The following is an 18,748-nucleotide window of genomic DNA, read 5'->3' on the forward strand; positions in this document are numbered from 1 at the left end:
GAGTCCGGAGGTGAGGAAGCAATAGACGTCTCCAGAAAGAAGCCTTCACTAGCAGATGCATGGCTGGCAGGGGCCCAGATTGGACACTAAATTACCCCTTACCCCTAGGACCAGCCACCTGGCTGGGTGCATGCCATCTGCCACAGCAGGGCTTTATGGATGTGGTCCTCTCTGAGATCTCCTGTTATGCAGGGTTCCCTGCTTCATCCATCAGTCTCTTTTTGCTCATTCATTTCTCTCCTGTCATTCCCATCTTCCCACCCAGACTAAAAAACTCAGGGAAGGCAGCAACACATCCATCTGCCCTGCCCACTTCTGTATGGCCCAGACCTGGGATGTGCTGGCTCTGGGTAGGTTCTCAACATACACACTGGGTCCAGGGCTGACTGGCATATAGTAGCTACTCAGTGTGTGGTTGGCTTCTCCCATAGTGCCTTGCACACCACAGATACCAAAGGAAGTGGGGCAGATTGACTCAGTTTAGCCCTTAGTTTCATAAATGGGGTAGTGTATGGGGAACTAGCCAGCCTTTGTTGATTCTCTCTCTCTCTCTCTCTCTCTCTCTCACACACACACACACACACACACATATCACACCAGGATTTTCTTTCCCCTCTACTCACCCCTCCCTGCTTGCCCAGGAGGCTCCATCCAGCCTTAGTTTCTCTAATCTATATTAGCAAACCAACATGTTTTTTTCCTGTTAAGTTGTGCTTGGCTGTGAAGTGGACCTCTCTGGAGCAGTCCTCTCAAGAGTCTGCCTCGTGTCCTCTCCCACCCTTAGGGTGGGGTTGGGCTGTGGTCTTCCCCTTGGACTCAAATTACCAGCCCTCCACAGCCTGCAGGACTCTTGTTGGAGCTATCCAGTCTGGGTAGCTGTCACAGGCCAGAGCAGCTGTGGGGTCCTTCTGTGCTCTCTGACCCTAAATGACCCCAGGTGCAGCCAGTAGCTGGCTGGGTTGGCCATAGGCCTCGGACTGGCTGTCAGGCCTAGGGTTAAAGGAGCAGAGGGATATGGGGCTGAGCACGAGGCACCAGTGCCAACGCATCCGCAGTATGCATGGGGAGAGCTGGGACCCCGAAACCCAAGGCCTCAGCTCCAGGCCTTCTCCATTTCAGCTGCTGTGAATTCCCCTCCCCAGTGTGGGCTGAATGTGGAGTTTCTTTGAATAAAGCGGATATGGCAGAAGTGAGGCGAGGCCGCTTCTGAGATCACAGTATACAAAGATGGTGGCTTCTGTCTTAGGTGCTCTCTCTGGGCAAGTGACTTCACAGGCAAGAGGCGTGCTGATAGCCATAGACAGGACCACTCAGAGAACATGGTCAGTCTTCCTGTGACATCCCAGCCCCAGCCCATAGCTGCCTAAGGCCACATAAGACTGAGCCGTGGTTTTCCACCCCAGCCACATGTAGAGTCCCAGCATTCAGGAACCATGAGACAGTCAGGGTTTGCCGTTCATTTCCAGCTGCTTGGGGTGCCTTGTTAAATAAGCATCATGAGAATTATGAATACACTCCCTCAGTGACATTGCTTCAAAAATCCATCCTCAAGCCTTTGGTCTCCAAAGGAGGCCAAGCTGACTCCTGTTCTCATGCCTCAGACACACAGATCACACTCCAGGAGCCCTGGGCTACCCACACGACACATCCCTCATCCCAGTGACTCAGTGCCAATGTCCCCTCCTCTGGAAAGCCTTCTCTCACTTTTGGTGCCAATCTCAGTCCCTATGAAAACGAGCTCAGCACTTGTTCACCTTTGTTCGTGGCTGGGATGTGGCTCAGCAGTACAGCCCTTGCTTAGCGTGTATGAGGTCCTGGGTCTATCTCCATCACCACAAAAAAAAAAATCAATAGGGCTGGGAAGGTGGCTCAGTGATAGAGTGCTTGCCTTGCATGCATGAGGCCCTGGATTTGATTCCTCAGCACCACATAAGCAAAAAAGAAAAAAAAGCCGGAAGTGGCGCTGTGGCTCAAGTGGTAGAGTGCTAGCCTTGAGCTGAAGAGCTGAGGGACAGCACCCAGGCCCAGAGTACAGGCCCCACGACTGGACCCCTCCCCCCCAAAAAAGAAAAAGAAAAAAGAAATCAATATAAAATAATAATAACAGAATCTGTTACCTTCCCCAAGAAACCAGCCCTTTTTGCCAGAGTCCCCATTTCTTTCTCAAGCTGGACATCCCTATGACCTCTGACTCCTCCCTGCCTGGCTATCTTCCTATCCTACCCATTTCCTTAGCAATATAGTCCCTGGTCATGCCTTTCCCTCAGCCAACATGGCCATACCCCAGTGAGAGCCGCCCTCATCTCAAGATGCTGCTGCAACTACTTCCCTACAGGCCAGTGCTTCTGGTCTCAACACACCCCATTCACCAATCCAGGATCTGGAACACACCGCCTGCTGCCCCTACTGTCTCAGGAGGCTGGAGGGAGGAGGCTTCCATAGAGAGGCTAGACTGAGGCTGGGTGGTTAATACAATAGCATCCCCGGACTATACTTTCCCTGGCTCCCCACGGCCTCTAGAACAAGGTCCAAAGGCTTCACCTGGCATTTGGGGTACCCAAAGATCTGACCCCCCAGCCTTGGATTCCAGTGGAGAGAGCAAGAGGAAATGGCATGGAAATCTTCAAATCTTCCCCATAATTCCCACCACGATGGCTCATACTGCTCAAGGCTGGGCCTTGTACATAGCATCTCATTTAGGTGCCACTTATTAAACACTTCTGGTGTGCCAGTATCCGCTGTACATATTCTACATGTCTTAAGGTCTCAAGTCCTCACACTAACTACCCAGTGAAAGAGGGTTTTGTACATGGCCAAGGCCACATGGCTGATAACTGGCTGGACTGCAGTTGGAAGCCAAGCCTTGTTGTCTTCACAACTTTCTTACCACCTCCAGAAGCTCTTAAATTAGCAAACTACTTCAAGATTCCTTGCCATGGCAAGCACTGCTCGTCGATGTAACACGTTCCCTAAACTAATCAGCTGGCAAAGTGGTTAAGAAGACAAGGTTTGAATCCTACTCCCTGGGTAGGAATCCCAGATGGGCAACATATTCTCCATCTGACCTCTCTGGGTCTTGATTTTTTCCTTTTCCCTTGGAGGGTTCTGGTAAGAATTGAGTGACTGATGTCCTATTAGTGCTTGGAACATAGTAAGAGAGATTGTTGGGATGCCTGGGTCACAGTGAGAGGGTCCCTTCTTCCCCTTTGGAGGTGACCATTGGAATGAGCAGAGGATTGAGGCCACTCCAGATGTCCAATCTGCCATTCTCTCTCATTCCTTCTGTCCTGACACACAGTGGCTTCCCCAGTTGGTCGTCTCCCGGTGTGAGGAGAACCAAGTTGACCCATGATGGGCAAGTAGCATTGAACAAGAAATAAACACACTGTTTTGTTATTTCAGCTCATCCTGGCTTATACTGGCTGATAAGTTAGACAAGCTCAATAAATGCTAACACCTCCATAGGATTTATTATGATACTCATTCTTCTTAAGCAAGATCCAGATCATTCTTGTATGTGAAGAAGAAAAAAACCACCGTCGGCTATCAGAAGCAATCACCATAATTAAAATGAAAAAACTTTCATCTTCATACCAATCTAAGACATCTGGTATACCTCTGGTCACACATGCAAAGCCCACACACAGCTCAGGACGTGCTATGTAAGAGTCCATACAGTGGGTTTGGAAACTCTGTTAGAGGGAGCCTCAGGGTCAATTCCAGGCCTCACCAGCCCAAGCCCTAGCTGACAGGCCTGAGCTGTAGTCAATACCAAGTGTGTTCATTTGCAGGACCCTACCCCATCCCACCCCACCCACTCTGTCCCCTCGTAGGCCTTACCTCGGCAGACGGTGCCATTCTCCACGGCCTCGAAGCCTGCTCTGCACATGCAGCGCCCGATGGGCACCAGCCACTCGCCGTCCCCATTACAATAGAGCTTGATGGGCACATCCACTTCTTCAGCATTGGCTATGCAGCTGCCCCGGGCAGCCACCAGCGATGTGCTCTCAGCCCCGGACAGCGTCTCCTGGAAGATGGCCCCATTCTGGATGACGCGGGGACACTTGCGGTAGAAGACACGCACAGCAATGAGGGACATGCAGCCCCCATAGTCCTGGAAGGCCAGGTAGAAGCCGCTGCGGGACACAGGTCCAAAGCTCCGCACCTCGGTGTTGATTTTCATGACCCGGCCCCCGAGGTCCACCTGGGAGAAGCTCTCGTCGGCCGCAATGGTATCCACCTTCACCCACGGGTTCTCCATCCAGCTGGGGAAGGTCTTGGTGGCCGAATCGAAGTCAGCCTCATAGTAGTAGAGGTTGAAGGTCTCCTTGCAGGAGCCGGGCACACTGGGGATGCTGCTGCAGTCCCGAACGGAGAACTTCATCTCCACGTGGATGCGGTGAGCACCCCGGCGCCGGATAAACTTTGTCCGTAGCCAGTTGTTCTGGCTCGACTCAAAGACATTGCACACCTGGTACGTGCGGATGGTGTTCATGTTTTCATCGTAGCCGCTCACCTCTTCCCACTGTGGGTGAAATGCCAGTCAGGTGGGGGAGGTTAAGGGGCTCAGCCTCCTGCCAATGTATGTCTGTCTAAGGGAGGAGGCACCTTTGGGATCGTCCAGTCTGATAATGGAGGGAGTTCTCAGTCTGACAGGGATCTGAGATGTAGCCTTGACGCTGAGGAATTTCCTCATCTAACAGCTGACACACCAATCAGATGGGAAAGACATGTGACCTGATCTTGGGTGTTCCATTAGCCACCATGAGAGACCTGTCCGGATCTGCTCATCTAATAAAAGAGTCAAAGATTCAGGCCCCTCTTACCTGGAAGAGGAAACTGGGAGACCCTGGCCCATAGGGAGCCCCTTCTGACGGAAGAAGATGGTTTGTGATGGGGGATGCAAACCTCCTGCCCTCTGGGAGCTCCGGTCTGACTCTAGAGATACAGCCTTTGCCTGCGGGGGATTCCCAGTCTGACCCAGGAAGACTTTTTTTTTTTTTTTAATTTGTACCAGTACTAGGGCTTAAACTCAGCACCTGTTGATCTCAGTTCACTTTTTGCTCAAAACTGATGCTCTACCACTTAAGCCATACCTCCACTTCCAGCTTTTTGCTGATTAATAGGAGATAAGAGTCTCCTAGAGGCCTGGTGCTGGTGGTTCATGTCTGTAATCCTAGCTACTCAGGAGGCTGAGATCTGAGGATCACAGTTCAAAGCCAGCCTAAGGAAGGAAAGGCCATAAAACTCTTATCTCCAATAAACCACCAGAAAACAGGAAGTGGTGCAGTGGCTCAGGTGTTAGAGCACTAGCCTTGAGGGACAGGGCCCAGGCCCAGAGTTCAAGCCTCACAACTGACCAAACAAACAAACAAACAAAAAACCTCTCTTAGACTTTTCTACCTAGACAGGATTCACTTCCCTAAGCAGTGAGGATTACAAATGAGTCACCAGTGCCTGGCTAAAGACAATTCCAAACCCCTTGACACCTCTCCCAGCCCTCCTTTCCCCACCCCTGCTGACCCAGGGCGATAGCACAGTCAGGGTCCTTTCTCGGGGAGCCCGCTGCTCTCCTGCCTGAGGAAGATGCCTCAGCATCTCCCTGTGTCCCAGGCTGGGTGACCCCAGCCCAGCCAGCAGCAGCTGTGGAGTTTCCTGATGTCTGGGCTGGCGCTGGGAAGATGGGAAGGGTGCTGGCCCGTGTGGTCCCTGCACTGCAGACTCACTGACAGAGCTTATCCTCATGGCTCAGCCTTTGCTTGACTCTGTGCCTTGTCTTAATTGCTTTTGTTTGGTTTGTGATGGTTGAGGAGGAAGCCAGGGCCTTGTGCATGCTAGGCAAGCCTCTAAGGCTCAGTCAACACTCCCAGGCCTCAAACAACTTTGCTTGACCTCACTACAGCTGTCCCCTAGCTGCCTGGTGCATTCACCAATTTTCCCCTGGGCCTTTGGGGGGCATTTGGCCCCTTGGTCTGGTCCCCTAGTGTCTCAGAGAACTTGCAGGCCCTCTCCTCTCCTCCTGTGTACCCCTGGCATGAGGCTGGATATACCTGGGCCAAATCCAGGAGGGGTCAGGCCAGAAAGGGTTGAAGAGGTAGAGACCAGACAAGGGGGATTCCTGACCCAGCTGCCCAACGCAGCCTGTCACGTGCTTGTCCATACTGCCTTGGAACACAGAACTGCTAATTAGACACGGAGCCTTGGATAAGTCATCAGCCCTCCCTCTTTCTCTCTCTCTGGACCTCTGTTTCCTCAGTTTCCAAATGTGACCAGGGGGATCGCAAGTGATGGGAGAGGTGTCACTCTCCTGGGAATATTCTTTGTCCTTTGGCCACTCAGCTTCTCTGGGCTGATTCTTTGCAGGGCTGAGTGGAGGCTGCTGGCTTGGGGAGGCTGGAGGCTGCACTAGGTGAGTGCATGCGCAGAAGGCCAAGCGGGGCCGGCCTCCACCTCAATGGCAGCTCTGAGGCTCCCTACATTGCATTTAATTTTTTTTTTTTTTGGTGGCACCATGTGACAAAGTCAGCCCCTTGTTACAATCGCTGCTCTTCTTCAAAACTTAATTAGAGCACTTAATTAGAGCACTCTGCCTTTCTCCCCTCTCTCTAATTAACATGTGGAGGCCCTGCAGCCCAAACACCCCAAATAATTGCGTCCGGGGGCCCTGCAGCCCAGCCTGGCCTCATTACTGGCAGGGTGGGGCTCTGGGCCCAGCCATCTTCCCAGATGGAAAATTGGTGACAAGAAAGAGCCATAGAAAGAGGCCTGACCCTGAGGCCCTGCCTATTGAGATTGAGGCCTGGGGAAGGGGGGGGGCGGTATGCAGCTCCCTGGAGCTGCAGCTGAGGAGCTGGGGTGGAGGGAAAGGGTGAATCGGGCATGGAGTCCTGGGCCCTCCCCAGATACCAGAGGGAAGAGGACTGAACATTCAGTTGATGACAATGATGATGGTGATTATTATTATTGCTAGCTATTCTATTGGGCCCAACCTATCCCAGGCTTTATATTAGATGCTATGCAAGAGAACCTCACAGGAAAGTATTGTTATCAATGTCATAGATGAGGACACCAAAGCTCAGCCAGCTGAAGGAAACAGCCCCACCCCAGCTGTCCTTGCTGGAGAGTAGCATTGGGACAGCATTTAGAAGCGTCTGTGTCTGACCCACATGCTCTGTGCATGCAAGTTCTAGGAAGAAAAAGAGTTGCAAATTGTGCCTGAGCATGTCCTCAAAGAGCTTATAGCACAGACATGCAGAGGAAAGGCCCAGAGAGAACCTAGTTACAGCTCTAGACACCAGCCAGAGCCCCAGCTGGGTAGGGGTCAGTGGCAGCGTGCTTGCCCAGCATCGTAGGAGGCTCTGTGTTCTATCTGCAGCTCCAAGCAAACCAAACCTGGCACCTCTCTGAGCTTTGGTTTCTTTCAGAGAGGGATGATTAGAGGCGATGTGTACAAGGGTGCTTGTGCTCGATACTATCAGACACAGAATGGGCACTTGGCAGGTGATGGTTAGCTTTCCTCATCTGAAACAGGGCCCTTGTGAGTACCTACTTCTCCGCCTTGTCCTGAGGATTCCCCAGGATAAAGGCTGAAAGCATCCAGCACGTTGTCATGGCAACGGGTACACTCTCAATAGTAGGGGATTGAGAGGGTGGGGCTGTGAGATGTCTGGCTTTGAGCCCTCAAGGAGGGGGAAAGGGGCTGAAATGTGAGGGGATATGCAGACCTCACAGCGGAGCCAAAGGAATCCTAGTGGATCAAGAAGGGTCAGGGGACCACTGACTCACCCCTGATGAGGGATGCACCATCCAGCCCAGCTCAGCTGTTGCTGTAGTGGAGTCCATCAACGTTTCTGTGGAGAAAGCGAAGAGTCAACACTTGCCCCGCCTCCCAGTGCTGTCAATCATTTGGCCCAGATCCTAAGACCCGCTCCCGTCCAGGTCCTCCCTACAGAAGCCAGCCTTCTTCCATCGCTCAAGCTATCCCCTGGCTCTCTAATCTTAGACCCCAACTCCTCATCCGAGGTCTCACCCACTCCACAACCTAACCAATCTCTGGGTTCTAGTTCTTGGTTCTGCCTCTCTAGGCCTAACTCCAGCATGGTCAACCCTGCTCCACATCCTGCCAATCACTCTTAAAAAAATCGCAGGGCGCTGGTGGTTCACGCCTGTAATCCTAGCTACTCAGGAGGCTGAGATCTGAGGATGTCGGTTCAAAGCCAGCCCGGGCAGAAGAGACCGTGAGACTCCTATCTCCAATAAACCACCAGGAAACCGGAAGTGGCGCTGTAGCTCAAGTGGTAGAGCGCTCGCCTTGAGCTGAAGAGCTGAGGGACAGCGCCCAGGCCCAGAGTTCAAGCCCCACGACCGACCAAAAAAAAAAAAATCAATCCTGCAGGGCTCACACCTGTAATCCTAGCTACTCAGGAGGCTGAGATCTGAGGATCATGGTTCAAAGCCAGCCTGGGCTGGATGAGACTCTGACCTCCAACAACCACCAGGAAACCAGAAGTGGCACTGTGGCTCAAGTGGAACAACGCTGGCCTTGAGCTGAAACACTGAGGGACAACGCCAGGCCCAGAGTTCAAGCCCAATGACCGACCAAAACAACAACAACAACAAAATAATATCACTTTTTTTTCTTTTTCCTTTTCCCTTCCTTCCTTCCTTTCTTCCTTCCTTTCTTTCTTCCTCCCTCCCTCCCTTCCTTCCTTCCTCCCTCCCTTCCTTCCCTCCCTCCCTTCCTCTCTCTCTTTCTCTTTTTGTTGGTCATGGGGCTTGAACCTGGCTTGACACCTGGGTGCTGTCCCTGTGCTTTTTCCATTCAAGGCTAGGCTAGTGTTCTGCCACTGTAAGCCACAATGCCACTTCTGATTTTATGGTGGTTAATTGGAGACAAGAGTTTTACAGACTTTCCTGCCCAGGCTAGCTTCAAGCCTCGATCCTCAGATCTCAGCCTCCTGAGTAGCTAGGATTATAGGTAGGAGGCACTGGCACCCAGATCTTCCCATTACCTCTTAAATACTGGCTTTTCTTGTAGTTTCCTAGATAAGTTCCAGGGAGCCCACCACCAAACCTTCAAACTTTTACGTTGAATTTGGGTTATCTGTTACATGTTTCTGTTTACAATAAAGGATCTTTAAAGGGGCCCAGCCCCCTGAACCCCATTAGTTTCCCTCTGGCACATCACATTCCCAGCCCTAGGACTGAATTGCAACACACTGAATAGGTTTTAATGAACTCCTCCCAAGCATCCACTTAACAAATATATCCTGAACCCATTATGGACTAGGAAAAAAGTATGGTGACTAGATAGATCCTACTAGGGAGTAGTGTAGGGGTGGGGGGAATGGAGACAAGGCCTGAATAAAAATGAGAGTAGGGGGAGAGACTAGGTCACACTTTGACAGCCAACTAGCGCAGTAAGCGGGTGGATTGGAGGAGGCCTGCTTATTGCTAGGTGCCCAGCGCAGGCATCACAAATCAATCTCCATACGCCGGAACCCCAGAATGCTTCTCATCAGAAAAGGAAGGTCATCCACTGAGGCACTAACCCCTGGTCTGGCCCAACAGCCTCCAAGTGAAGAGGACAGTGGGGGAAGATCTGGGCAAGGTTGCCTCTTAACTTGTACCTTTCTAGGCATGTGAACCAATCATTCTGATAGTCTGGGCTGGATGCGCTAGTGCCAAGAGACTGGGGGCAGGCTGCCCAGTGTCCAGGCTGCTGAGATCCAAATGGGAGGTCATGAGGGTAGCAACTCTGGCGGGGCAGTGGAGGTGGAGGGCGGGGAGGGAGGAAGCATTTGGATAGAGGTGACCCCAGTCAGACCTGAGAGCTGACAAAAAGCGCTCTGTGACCGCCCGCGGCTTGTGTTTGTGGTCACTGTCCCTTAGCGGGTTTTCGGGGCTGGCATGGGGAGGGGGTGTGTGCCAGGGACGGTGGAGCCAGAGCCAAGGGCATCTTTTTGATGGTAAATTGGGGGGAAGTTCTATTATGCAGCTTTGGAGCTGAAAGAAGTTTCCTTTTCACACTCCGAATGCTACAGATTTTTCTTCCCGGAGAGAACAAGGGGTGAACTTTTAACCTGTTTTTTCTCTCATCGGCCTCAGCCAGAGACGCGCCAAGCCGGGCTCTCTGCCTGGGCCTGAGGAGCAGCTGCTGGGAGCTGTGTGGAACAAGGGAGAGGAGAGACTCTCCTGGGGACAGAAAGGGGTCGGGGGTGGAGGGGGAGGCGAGCTGGCCGAGCAGGTGGCCCCGCCCTTTGGCTGGATTCCTGAGCTGACCCAGAGGATAAGCACTGCTAGAAGGTTCCATGCCCAGAGAAGGAGGGGCTGGAGCTGAGGCTGGAAACTTGGGCCTGGGAAGGCACATGACTTGCCAAAAGGCTCACGCCTGTAATCCTAGCTACTCAGGAGGCTGAGATCTGAGGACTGTGGTTCCAAGCCACTCAGGTGGTATAGCTGTACCCTGGAGCAAAGAAAAAAAAGCTAAAGGAAGACTCCTAGGTTGAATTCTGGTACACATGTGTGAGCAAGTGCGCGCGCGCGCGCGCGCACACACACACACACACACACACACACACATACACAAGGTAGGGCTCAGACTGGGCTCCCCAGGAGCTGGGCCATGGGGTGGCACAGACCATAGGCTGGGGCGGGAAGCAGAGTGGATGATCAGAGGGACTGGACAAAAAAAGAGGCGGGTTCACCTACAGGGAGGGACCAAGATGCAATGAGACATACCCAGGTGCCTAGTGGAGAGTGGTAGTCGTGGCGGGGAGTAGAATTGGAAGCATCTTCTCTGCTACCTCCCACCAGGCCAACCCTGGGTTTTCCTGGAAGCCTTGCTCTGTGCACGCCATCACCCTGAGGAAGGGGCTGCTTTTCTGACAGCTCCCCTCAGCTTTTCGATGCCAATGCCGCCCTCCCAGGCCTGCAGTGAGGCAGGTTGAGTGGAAGACAGGGGTTTGGAGAGCAGTGATCTTAGTTCTCTCCCTTGTTTGCCTTGCCGCCTTGAATTCATGCTAAGCCTCAGTTTCCTTATCTGGAAAATAGTCCCAAAGCCGCCTGGTGTGAATAGGCAAGCTCACGGAGAGGAAGCAGATCAGCCTGGAGCCTTGTGCTGAGCAGCCTCTCAAGACTGGGCAGCTATTATTAGAGGGAACAGAGCGGTTTTTGGCCCACCCAGAGCTGCACGCACGCCACTCCTTTGGGCTCATTAGGTGGCCCCTGAAAGTGAAGCAGGGCCAAGAGACTCCAGCTCAGTCTGCCCCCCCAAAGTCACCCTTGCCAACATCTGTCAAACATCAGCCTCTCCCTGGACGGCCACAGCCTCGTTTTCTAGGGAGGCTTGACTTTCCGCTTTGTTTCTCTCAAGCCAAGCACAGACGTCCAAGGCCGCCATAGCTACCCGGGGGTGGGGGTGGTGTTGCGGGAGGAGTCTGGAGTTGATCTTGCCCCCCAGGGAACCTGGATGGGTTCAGGAAGCCACACCCCAACTCTACCACCAGAACTTCCTTTCTCTTCTTCCGAAAATACCCTAACATCTCCGCTCTAATTCCAAAAAATAAAAATCTACCAAGGGAGAGTGAGTTTATGCCCCCCTTGGAGCCCTAGAGGTACCAGACACGCTCACCAACACTCTTACAACAATGCCAAGAGCTCCTGACGCTGCCCCATTCCACAGATGGGAAAACAGAGGCTGGCAGAGGCTTGGGAGTTTGTGCAAGTTCCAATCCCATTCGCAGGGAGCACAGACGGTGGGGTGCATTCTCTCGCCACTTCACCACCATCCACTGTTCCTGCAGACCCTCTCCCTTCCCTGTCTGCTGTGGTTGCCCTAATGCCAAGGGCCTGCAAACTTCCCAGCTCAGGTCACCTCCACCAGGAAGTCCTCCTGAGCCTATCCACTCCACAGGTAGCCACTGGTGTCACAGGCGTGCAGAATTTACAGGTGTTTGAAGTGATAACTGGCCTTTGTGCCATCCTCTCTCCATGGTCTGTGCATCCACAAAGGGTGGGTTCTGGACCCCAAGAATCAGCCCAAGACTTGGCACCTAGCAGGCCCCCTTGTTCCCATAGGTCAGGCTTATTGGAGGTCATACTTGCTGGAGTCCTGTGCATTGGGGCTGCCCCGCCTGGAGCCATCCGTGTTGACATCTTGACCTTGGCCCCACCCAGCTAAAACCTGCACCATGACTCAGTTACTGTTTCTCATCCAATTGAATCTTTTTTCTTCTTCTTAACTGCATTTTAAGGAGGAAAAAAGTCATCATCAGGAGGAGTGGAAAATCTCTATCATTTGCCATGAAGAGCAGGCAAATAAACACAGGATCATTACAATTAAAATCGTTCGTTGTCGGCAGATTTCCTAACATTACTTCACTTCCCACGCGTTGGGGGCACTGGGCTCCATCAACCTGCCTCTGTGCTGGAAATGTCCCCATCCCCGCTGTGCCAGTGACAATCCTGCACACAGGGAAGCCTCTGTGCGTGGATAATTAGTCACCCTGCGGATAGGACCGAGTCCATGGTCAGGAGTGCCTGGGGTTTTGTGGGAACAGGTGTGAAGGAGGGGGAGCGGACCAGGAATGGGAGGGCTTCCCGGAGGAAGTGGCACCGGAGCGGAGGCCTGAGCGAATCAGCAGATGCTGGGAAGGAAGGACATGGCAGGCCTGGGGAACAGCAGAGACAAAGACAGGAGGAGATCCGGAGTGTGGCTGATGAGAACCAGGCTGGGGTCAGTGAGGGGCTGGTAGGGTGGTAGCTGAAAGCCAAGTCCATACCCACGTCCTTGGCAGCCTTGTGGGTGCCACCGGTTCCTTGCGGCTGCTTTATGCCAACATGCTCCCCCACCCTCCTGACGCCCAGTCTCCAGGCCTTGGCCCACCTAGAACCCCCATGTGCACGTGAGGAGAGAGAAGGAAGGCCACACGGATCCCAGCAAGAAAGCTGGGCCTGCCCCCTCCCCGCTCTCTTCCTCCCCGTCCCCGAGCCCATCCCTCAGGGAAAAGCAGGGCTGGGGCCATGATGGGAGTGGGTTTGGCTAGCCCCACCGTGCCGCACCCCCTTTCCTGGAGCCTGCACAGAAGAAAGCAATCAGGAGGCCCTGATTGCACAGGCTGGGGAGGCCGACAGCCCCTCCGGCTACGTGCGAAGGAGCAGTGTGCATTTCAGAAATATTTGAGCTGAGAGGGGAGACACACTGAAGTCGTTAGTGTTCAGCCGGCAGGAGGGGGTCACATGAGGCCCCCTGCGCACAGGCCGGGGGGGGATGGCTACCCCCAGCCCCCCAGTACACCCTGGTCAGGTCCATCCAGGCCCTCTCTTTGGCTGTAACTCTCCAGAGCCACAGGAAGGAACTTTTCAATGCTGGGAAACAGAACTCTATCTCAGGCCCATGATCACCTGGGATCCATGCTGTCGTCAAGCTCATCTGATAGCTGCAGACACAGAGAGGGGTGGAAAGCCACATGGGTGTTATTTCTAAGAGGGCAGCACAATCAAGGCACACAAGCATGTATATGTGTGGGCAGGGGTGAGGGTGGGTGGGGAAAGGAAGGAAGAGGAAGCAGAGGTCCAGGGACCCAGATGGTCTTAGGGACAACTCTGGCTCTGGAACTTTCTAGAGTGTTAACTGTAGGCCAGCCAAGTCTCCCCTCTGGGCCTCGGTTTCTGCATCTGTTAAAAAAAAAAAAGTCATCTTGGCAGAAAGTCTGTGTGAGATTCTTATCTCAGATGAATCAATCAAAAAGCCAGAAGTGGAACAGTGGTTCAAATGGTAGAGCGCCAGCCTTGAACAAAAAGCCAAGCAAGAGTATGGGGTCCTGAGACTGAGCCCCAGTACCAGCACAAACCCCACCAACAAACAAAACAGTGCCATCGTGAGGACTGAGTGGTCACATGAATGAATGCTGTTTATCAGCTGTTCCTGGGAACCCCATTCTGGGGGAGGTCTTTCTACCTCTTAGAATTCTAGACACAGAATAGAAGCCTTAAACTTGCATGTGGCAGCTGGGTGATGTTTGTTTTTTGTTGTTGCTGCTGTTTTTTTCTGGTCATTGCGCCTGAACTCTGGGCCTGGGTGCTGTCTCTCAGCTTTTCAGCTCAAGGCTAGAATCTTATCACTTGAACCACAGCACCACTTCCAGCTTTTTCTGCTTATGTGGTGCTGAGGAATCAAACCCAGGGCCTCATGCATACAAGGCAAGCACTCTACCACGGAGCCACCTTCCCAGCCCCTTGTTTTGTTTTTATACTGGGATTTGCATGAAGGGCATTGGACTTGTTGGACTGGGGCTCATTCACTTGAATCACACCTACAACCCTGTTTTTTTTGCTGGATATTTTGGAGATGGAATCTGGAGAGCTATTATGCCCAGGCTAGCCTCAAACAGTGATTCTCCAGATCTCAGCCTCCAAAGTTGCTATCATTATAGGCATGAGCCTGTGGCTTCGGTGAGGGTTTTAAAGTCCATGTCTGACCATACATTTACTCACAAAGTCTCTACTACAAGCACAAAGTCCTAGCTCCCAACACAAGGGACCAGTCAACAGGGACAAAGAGTCAACTACTTCCTTGCAACCCCTCCGTGCTACATCCTGAGGGGGTCCAGCCATCTTGAATTTCCTTCTGACTGCCTTGGGCCTTGATGACTTGACCCTTCCAGAATGCTCTCCCTGGAATGCTTGGCCCTTCCTGCTAACTTCTCTTCCAAGACAGAGCTCAAAGTCTCCCTCCTTCTCCCTGGCAGCTGTCCTTGATTTCTCCCACGCTGGCTAGGCTAGGTAGCAAAGTCACGGTCACTCACTGAATACCTTCCCTACCCAGGGTGCACTGCAAGTGCAGAAACAGAGGTCAACCCCTTCATCAGGGAGCTCCCAGGCCCTGACTCTTGGGAAAGGCAGAGGGAGTGGCTGGTCTGGGAGAGCTGGGATGCAGAGCCAGCAGGAGAGCTGAGCTTTGTCAGGGAATGTTAAAGGCATCTGGGAGGGTGGTGGTCTATCTGGGCTGGGCGTGCCATGGAAGGGGAACACACAGGCAGAGGCACTAGCTAGTAGGAAGGATCAGGGCAGGCTGGGTAATGGGAGAACCTCGGGCTGGCTCTCAGTCCTGGGCTATGAACCACAGTGGGACCAAAACACTCAGGGAAGTATGTGGAGGCACCCAAGAGGCCAGAATGTGGAGGGCCTTGAACGTGGGCCTACGGAGTTTGGATCTCATTCCACAGGCGGCAAGGAGCTGTGGCGCATTCCCGAGGATGGCTCTGACAGAGGAAATCATGTTAGACTTGGGGGCCAGCTGGGGGAGGGTCTGGAAGCTGCACCCAGGGGCCTTTGCCCTAGTGAGCTCAGACATCAAACCAGCCTGGCATGGAACCCTTCCCAGCATCTCACAGCCTGGAGACCTGACCTAGACTGTCAATAGCTGGGAGTCAGGGCATGCCTTCTAGGGCCCAAATGGGAAGAGATCCCAAGAAGAGGCTACAGTCAGGAGCCAGGAGATAATGCTGAAGGCCACCACCAAGCTTGACAAAGTCCTAGCTCTGTGAGTCTCAGCTTCCTCAGCTGTGAAGTGTGAGCAACAACTCCTTGCTCTGTGCATTGCTCTGAAGACCAGCGGATACTCTGGGTGCGGAGTTTGTGTTTCAGTGAGTTCCTTCTTGTTGTGTTGCGCCAGTCCTGGGGCTGGAAATCAGCCTGGACCCTATCCCTGAGCTTTATTTCCTCAAGGCGCTCTACCACTTGACTGCAGCTCTGCTTCTGGCTTTTTGGTACTTTACTGGAGATAAGAGTCTCAGACTTTCCTGCCTAGGCTTCAAACCATGATCTTCACTTCAGATCTCAGTCTTCTGAGATTTGGGGACTATAGACCTCTGGGTTATAGGTGTGAGCCACTAGTTCCCTGCTCTTGTTTTTGTTTTTTGTTTTGTTTTATGTTTTTTGAGACAGGGTCACACTACATGGCCTTGGCTGGCCTGGAACCTGAGATTCTCTGTCACAGCTTCCCAAGTGCTGTGATTAAAGGCATGAACCACCGCACCCAGATTACAAAGGGTTTTTATACCATGCCCAGGGCTGGGCCACATGAAGACCATGGAGAAAATCACTAACATGTGGGGAGGCAACCCTTCATCGGTATTGTTTCAGAGCAAGCTTAGAGGGAAACAGAGGCACAGAGGGATTAAAACCTCGGGCAAGGTCACATGACCAGTAAGGGCCAGGGCAAGATGTGACTCCTTTAGTCCAACCTCAAAGCCTCCAGGCCATACTACCTCACGGGAAGGAGCTGTCAGTGCCCCTGCTGTCATGAGACGGAGATCAGAGACGCTCAGAGATCTGCCTGTCTTCCCCAACCCAAGCTGGAAGCAAGGTAGCAATGCCAGAGAAGCTGAAGGAAACTTCTGGAAGGCTCTAGATTTTTCTAAAGCGAAACCTTCACACAGATGGCATGTTGTTTTTTCAGGGTGACTCCCCCCCACCCCCCTACTCAGCCCTCAGGCTGAGAGGAAGGAGACCCTGGCTAATGTAAAATCCTTCTGCCCCAGGACTCTTGAAGCAATGCCATGCCATGCTCCTCCCTGTCGGTCCAGCCGCTCGAGGCCCAGCTCTGCTTCGGTTGCCTGCCTGGAGCCTGCACGTGTTTTCTCAGGCCCAGGCAGAGGAGCTCCCGCCACGCTGGCTCCTCTGCTCTGTCCCCCCCCCCCCCGCCTGCCTGCCGCTGGCCTGGGCATCCGCCAGCGCCGGCTACCCCGGCTGAAACCCAATCCTGGGGGCCAGCGGGCTGCTGGCTAACAGCGGGCCGCTTGTGCAGCCAGGACTTTGGGGGAGTTCGGATTCTCTGCTCGGGGACCCACTTAACCTCCACAAAGGACAGGATGATGGATGGGGGTCTGGGCTGGGGCTGCTGGGAGGGGATGTCGGGTGGAAAGTGAACACCCAGGCTTGCTGGGGGGGAGAAGGGGGAAGGGAGCAGGGACGGAATGCCCTAGATGCAGTAAACCCTCCTTTACTTCACACAGCCCTGTTGTATACACTGGGAACTGGGAAAGGTCAGGGGACTTGTCCAGGGTCACATGGAATCAGAAACTACACCAGGCTGCCTCTTGCGGCCAGCACTTGACTTGTGATTTCGAATTTGGAAAGATTTTTTCATTTTTACTTTAAGTGAACCTATACACCTTTCCATCTAGGAAGCAGATCCTAAAATATAGTCAGAGGGAAATAAAAAGCTGAGCACCTACTATGTATTCCATAGTATGCAGAGTCTATGAGGTCTAAACGTTTGTGGCTGGGTACTGGTGGCTCACACCTATCATCCTAGCTACTCAGGAGGCTGAGGTCTGAGGATCTCAAAGTTCAAAGCCAGGCTGAGCAGGAAAGTCTGTGAGACTTTTATCTGTGGATACCAAGTCCTTACACAGAGCCTCACAAACCTTCCTGTATAATTTCATTGTGTTATTTTGAGGCTAAGTCTCACTAGGTATCCCAGGCTGGATTTGAACTCATGACCTTCCTATCACAGCTTCACTGGTGCTAAGGTTGCAAGTGGATACAACCATGCCTAGCATTTTGGGATTTCTTGCTAGGCAGGTGCTCTATCCCTTGAGTCATGCCTCCAGCCCTGTTTTGGGGATGGTCACTTTTGAGCTAAGATCTTGCTTCCTACCCAGGTATGTATCTGAGCCAGGCTTCCTGTCCCTGCTGGAATTTCAGGTGTGTAGCCCTCTATCCAGCTTCCATCCATGGAGACCCAGGCTCTCAGACCTGTCTGCATGGTTGGTCTTAAAACGGCAATCCTCCCAATCTCAGCCTCCCAAGCAGCTAGGATCGATTACAGGTGTGAACCACTGGCGCCAGGCTCCTTTGCCTCCTCCCACAACCTCCTATATACCTCAATCATCTCTAGAATACTGATAATACCCAATACAGCATAAGAACTCTGCAAATAGCCATTATACTGTGCTGTTCAGGGAATGATGACAAGAGAAAAGTCTCCGTGTTCCCTACAGATACTGCTTTTTCATGTAGTTCGTATTGGAGGCTAGTTAACACTGCAGATGCGGAACACATGGCACAGGCACACGGTGTGAATTGTGCATTCAAAGCTACGCTGTACCAACCACTGCACTGGGCTGTGGTGTGCTGTGGTGTGACTTCCTCTGACACAATATCCTGTGAGACAGAAATATTACTGCCCATTGCCTGGCCCACCCACCTCCATCCATCATTCCACTCACCCAACAGCCTACCACCCATGCACACACACACACACATTTAGCTGTATATGTATCCTCACCATTAAGCCTTCTCTTTGTATCAACCTTCCTTCCTTCCTTCCTTCCTACAAGATAGGTATGTGGGTGTGTGGGCACACACGTGTATGTGTGTGTGTGTGTGTGTGTGTGTGTGTATGTATGTGTGCATGCTTCAGAGAGGGTAAGTGACCTGCCTAACATCACACAGCTAGGGAACAGTGGACCTGGAAAGCAAGCAATCTGCTCTTCCATCACACTGCTCTGGGGGTGGGGGGTGAGGGGGGGGTCTTTTCACTGTCGCACTCCATTTCTGGCTTGTCCTGTTGCATGCAGGCTTAATCTTATAAACCACCTCAAATCCTTTTGGATGTGAGTCAGGGTGTAAATTACAAATCAATAAGACACAGGCCACTGTGAGTCCAAGCCCAGGGTCTGTCAGGTTGGAGTCAATTAGCAAACCTGCTGCAGGGCCTGCTGGGACTCAATCTATTTGC

The 18,748-nt window shown here is 52.7% G+C and overlaps 1 protein-coding gene across 4 annotated transcripts in view; it reads right to left on the reverse strand.

The window, feature by feature from the left end:
• Positions 1–7,846, reverse strand: part of Ephb2 (EPH receptor B2) — a 99,973-nt gene extending 92,127 nt beyond the window's left edge. For all 4 annotated transcript variants that reach the window (XM_013032759.1, XM_013032782.1, XM_013032777.1 and 1 more), the window contains exons 1-2: positions 7,786–7,846; positions 3,841–4,525 (exon numbers count right to left, since the gene is read on the reverse strand). In XM_013032759.1, the coding sequence (XP_012888213.1) occupies positions 3,841–4,525; positions 7,786–7,842 (742 nt within the window). In that variant the 5' untranslated portion in view covers positions 7,843–7,846. The remainder of the gene's footprint in view (positions 1–3,840; positions 4,526–7,785) is intronic.
• Between the last annotated feature and the right edge of the window lie 10,902 nt (positions 7,847–18,748).

The sequence above is a fragment of the Dipodomys ordii genome, unplaced genomic scaffold, assembly GCF_000151885.1.
Source record: "Dipodomys ordii isolate 6190 unplaced genomic scaffold, Dord_2.0 Scaffold6, whole genome shotgun sequence".
NCBI classification, from domain to species: domain Eukaryota; kingdom Metazoa; phylum Chordata; class Mammalia; order Rodentia; family Heteromyidae; genus Dipodomys; species Dipodomys ordii.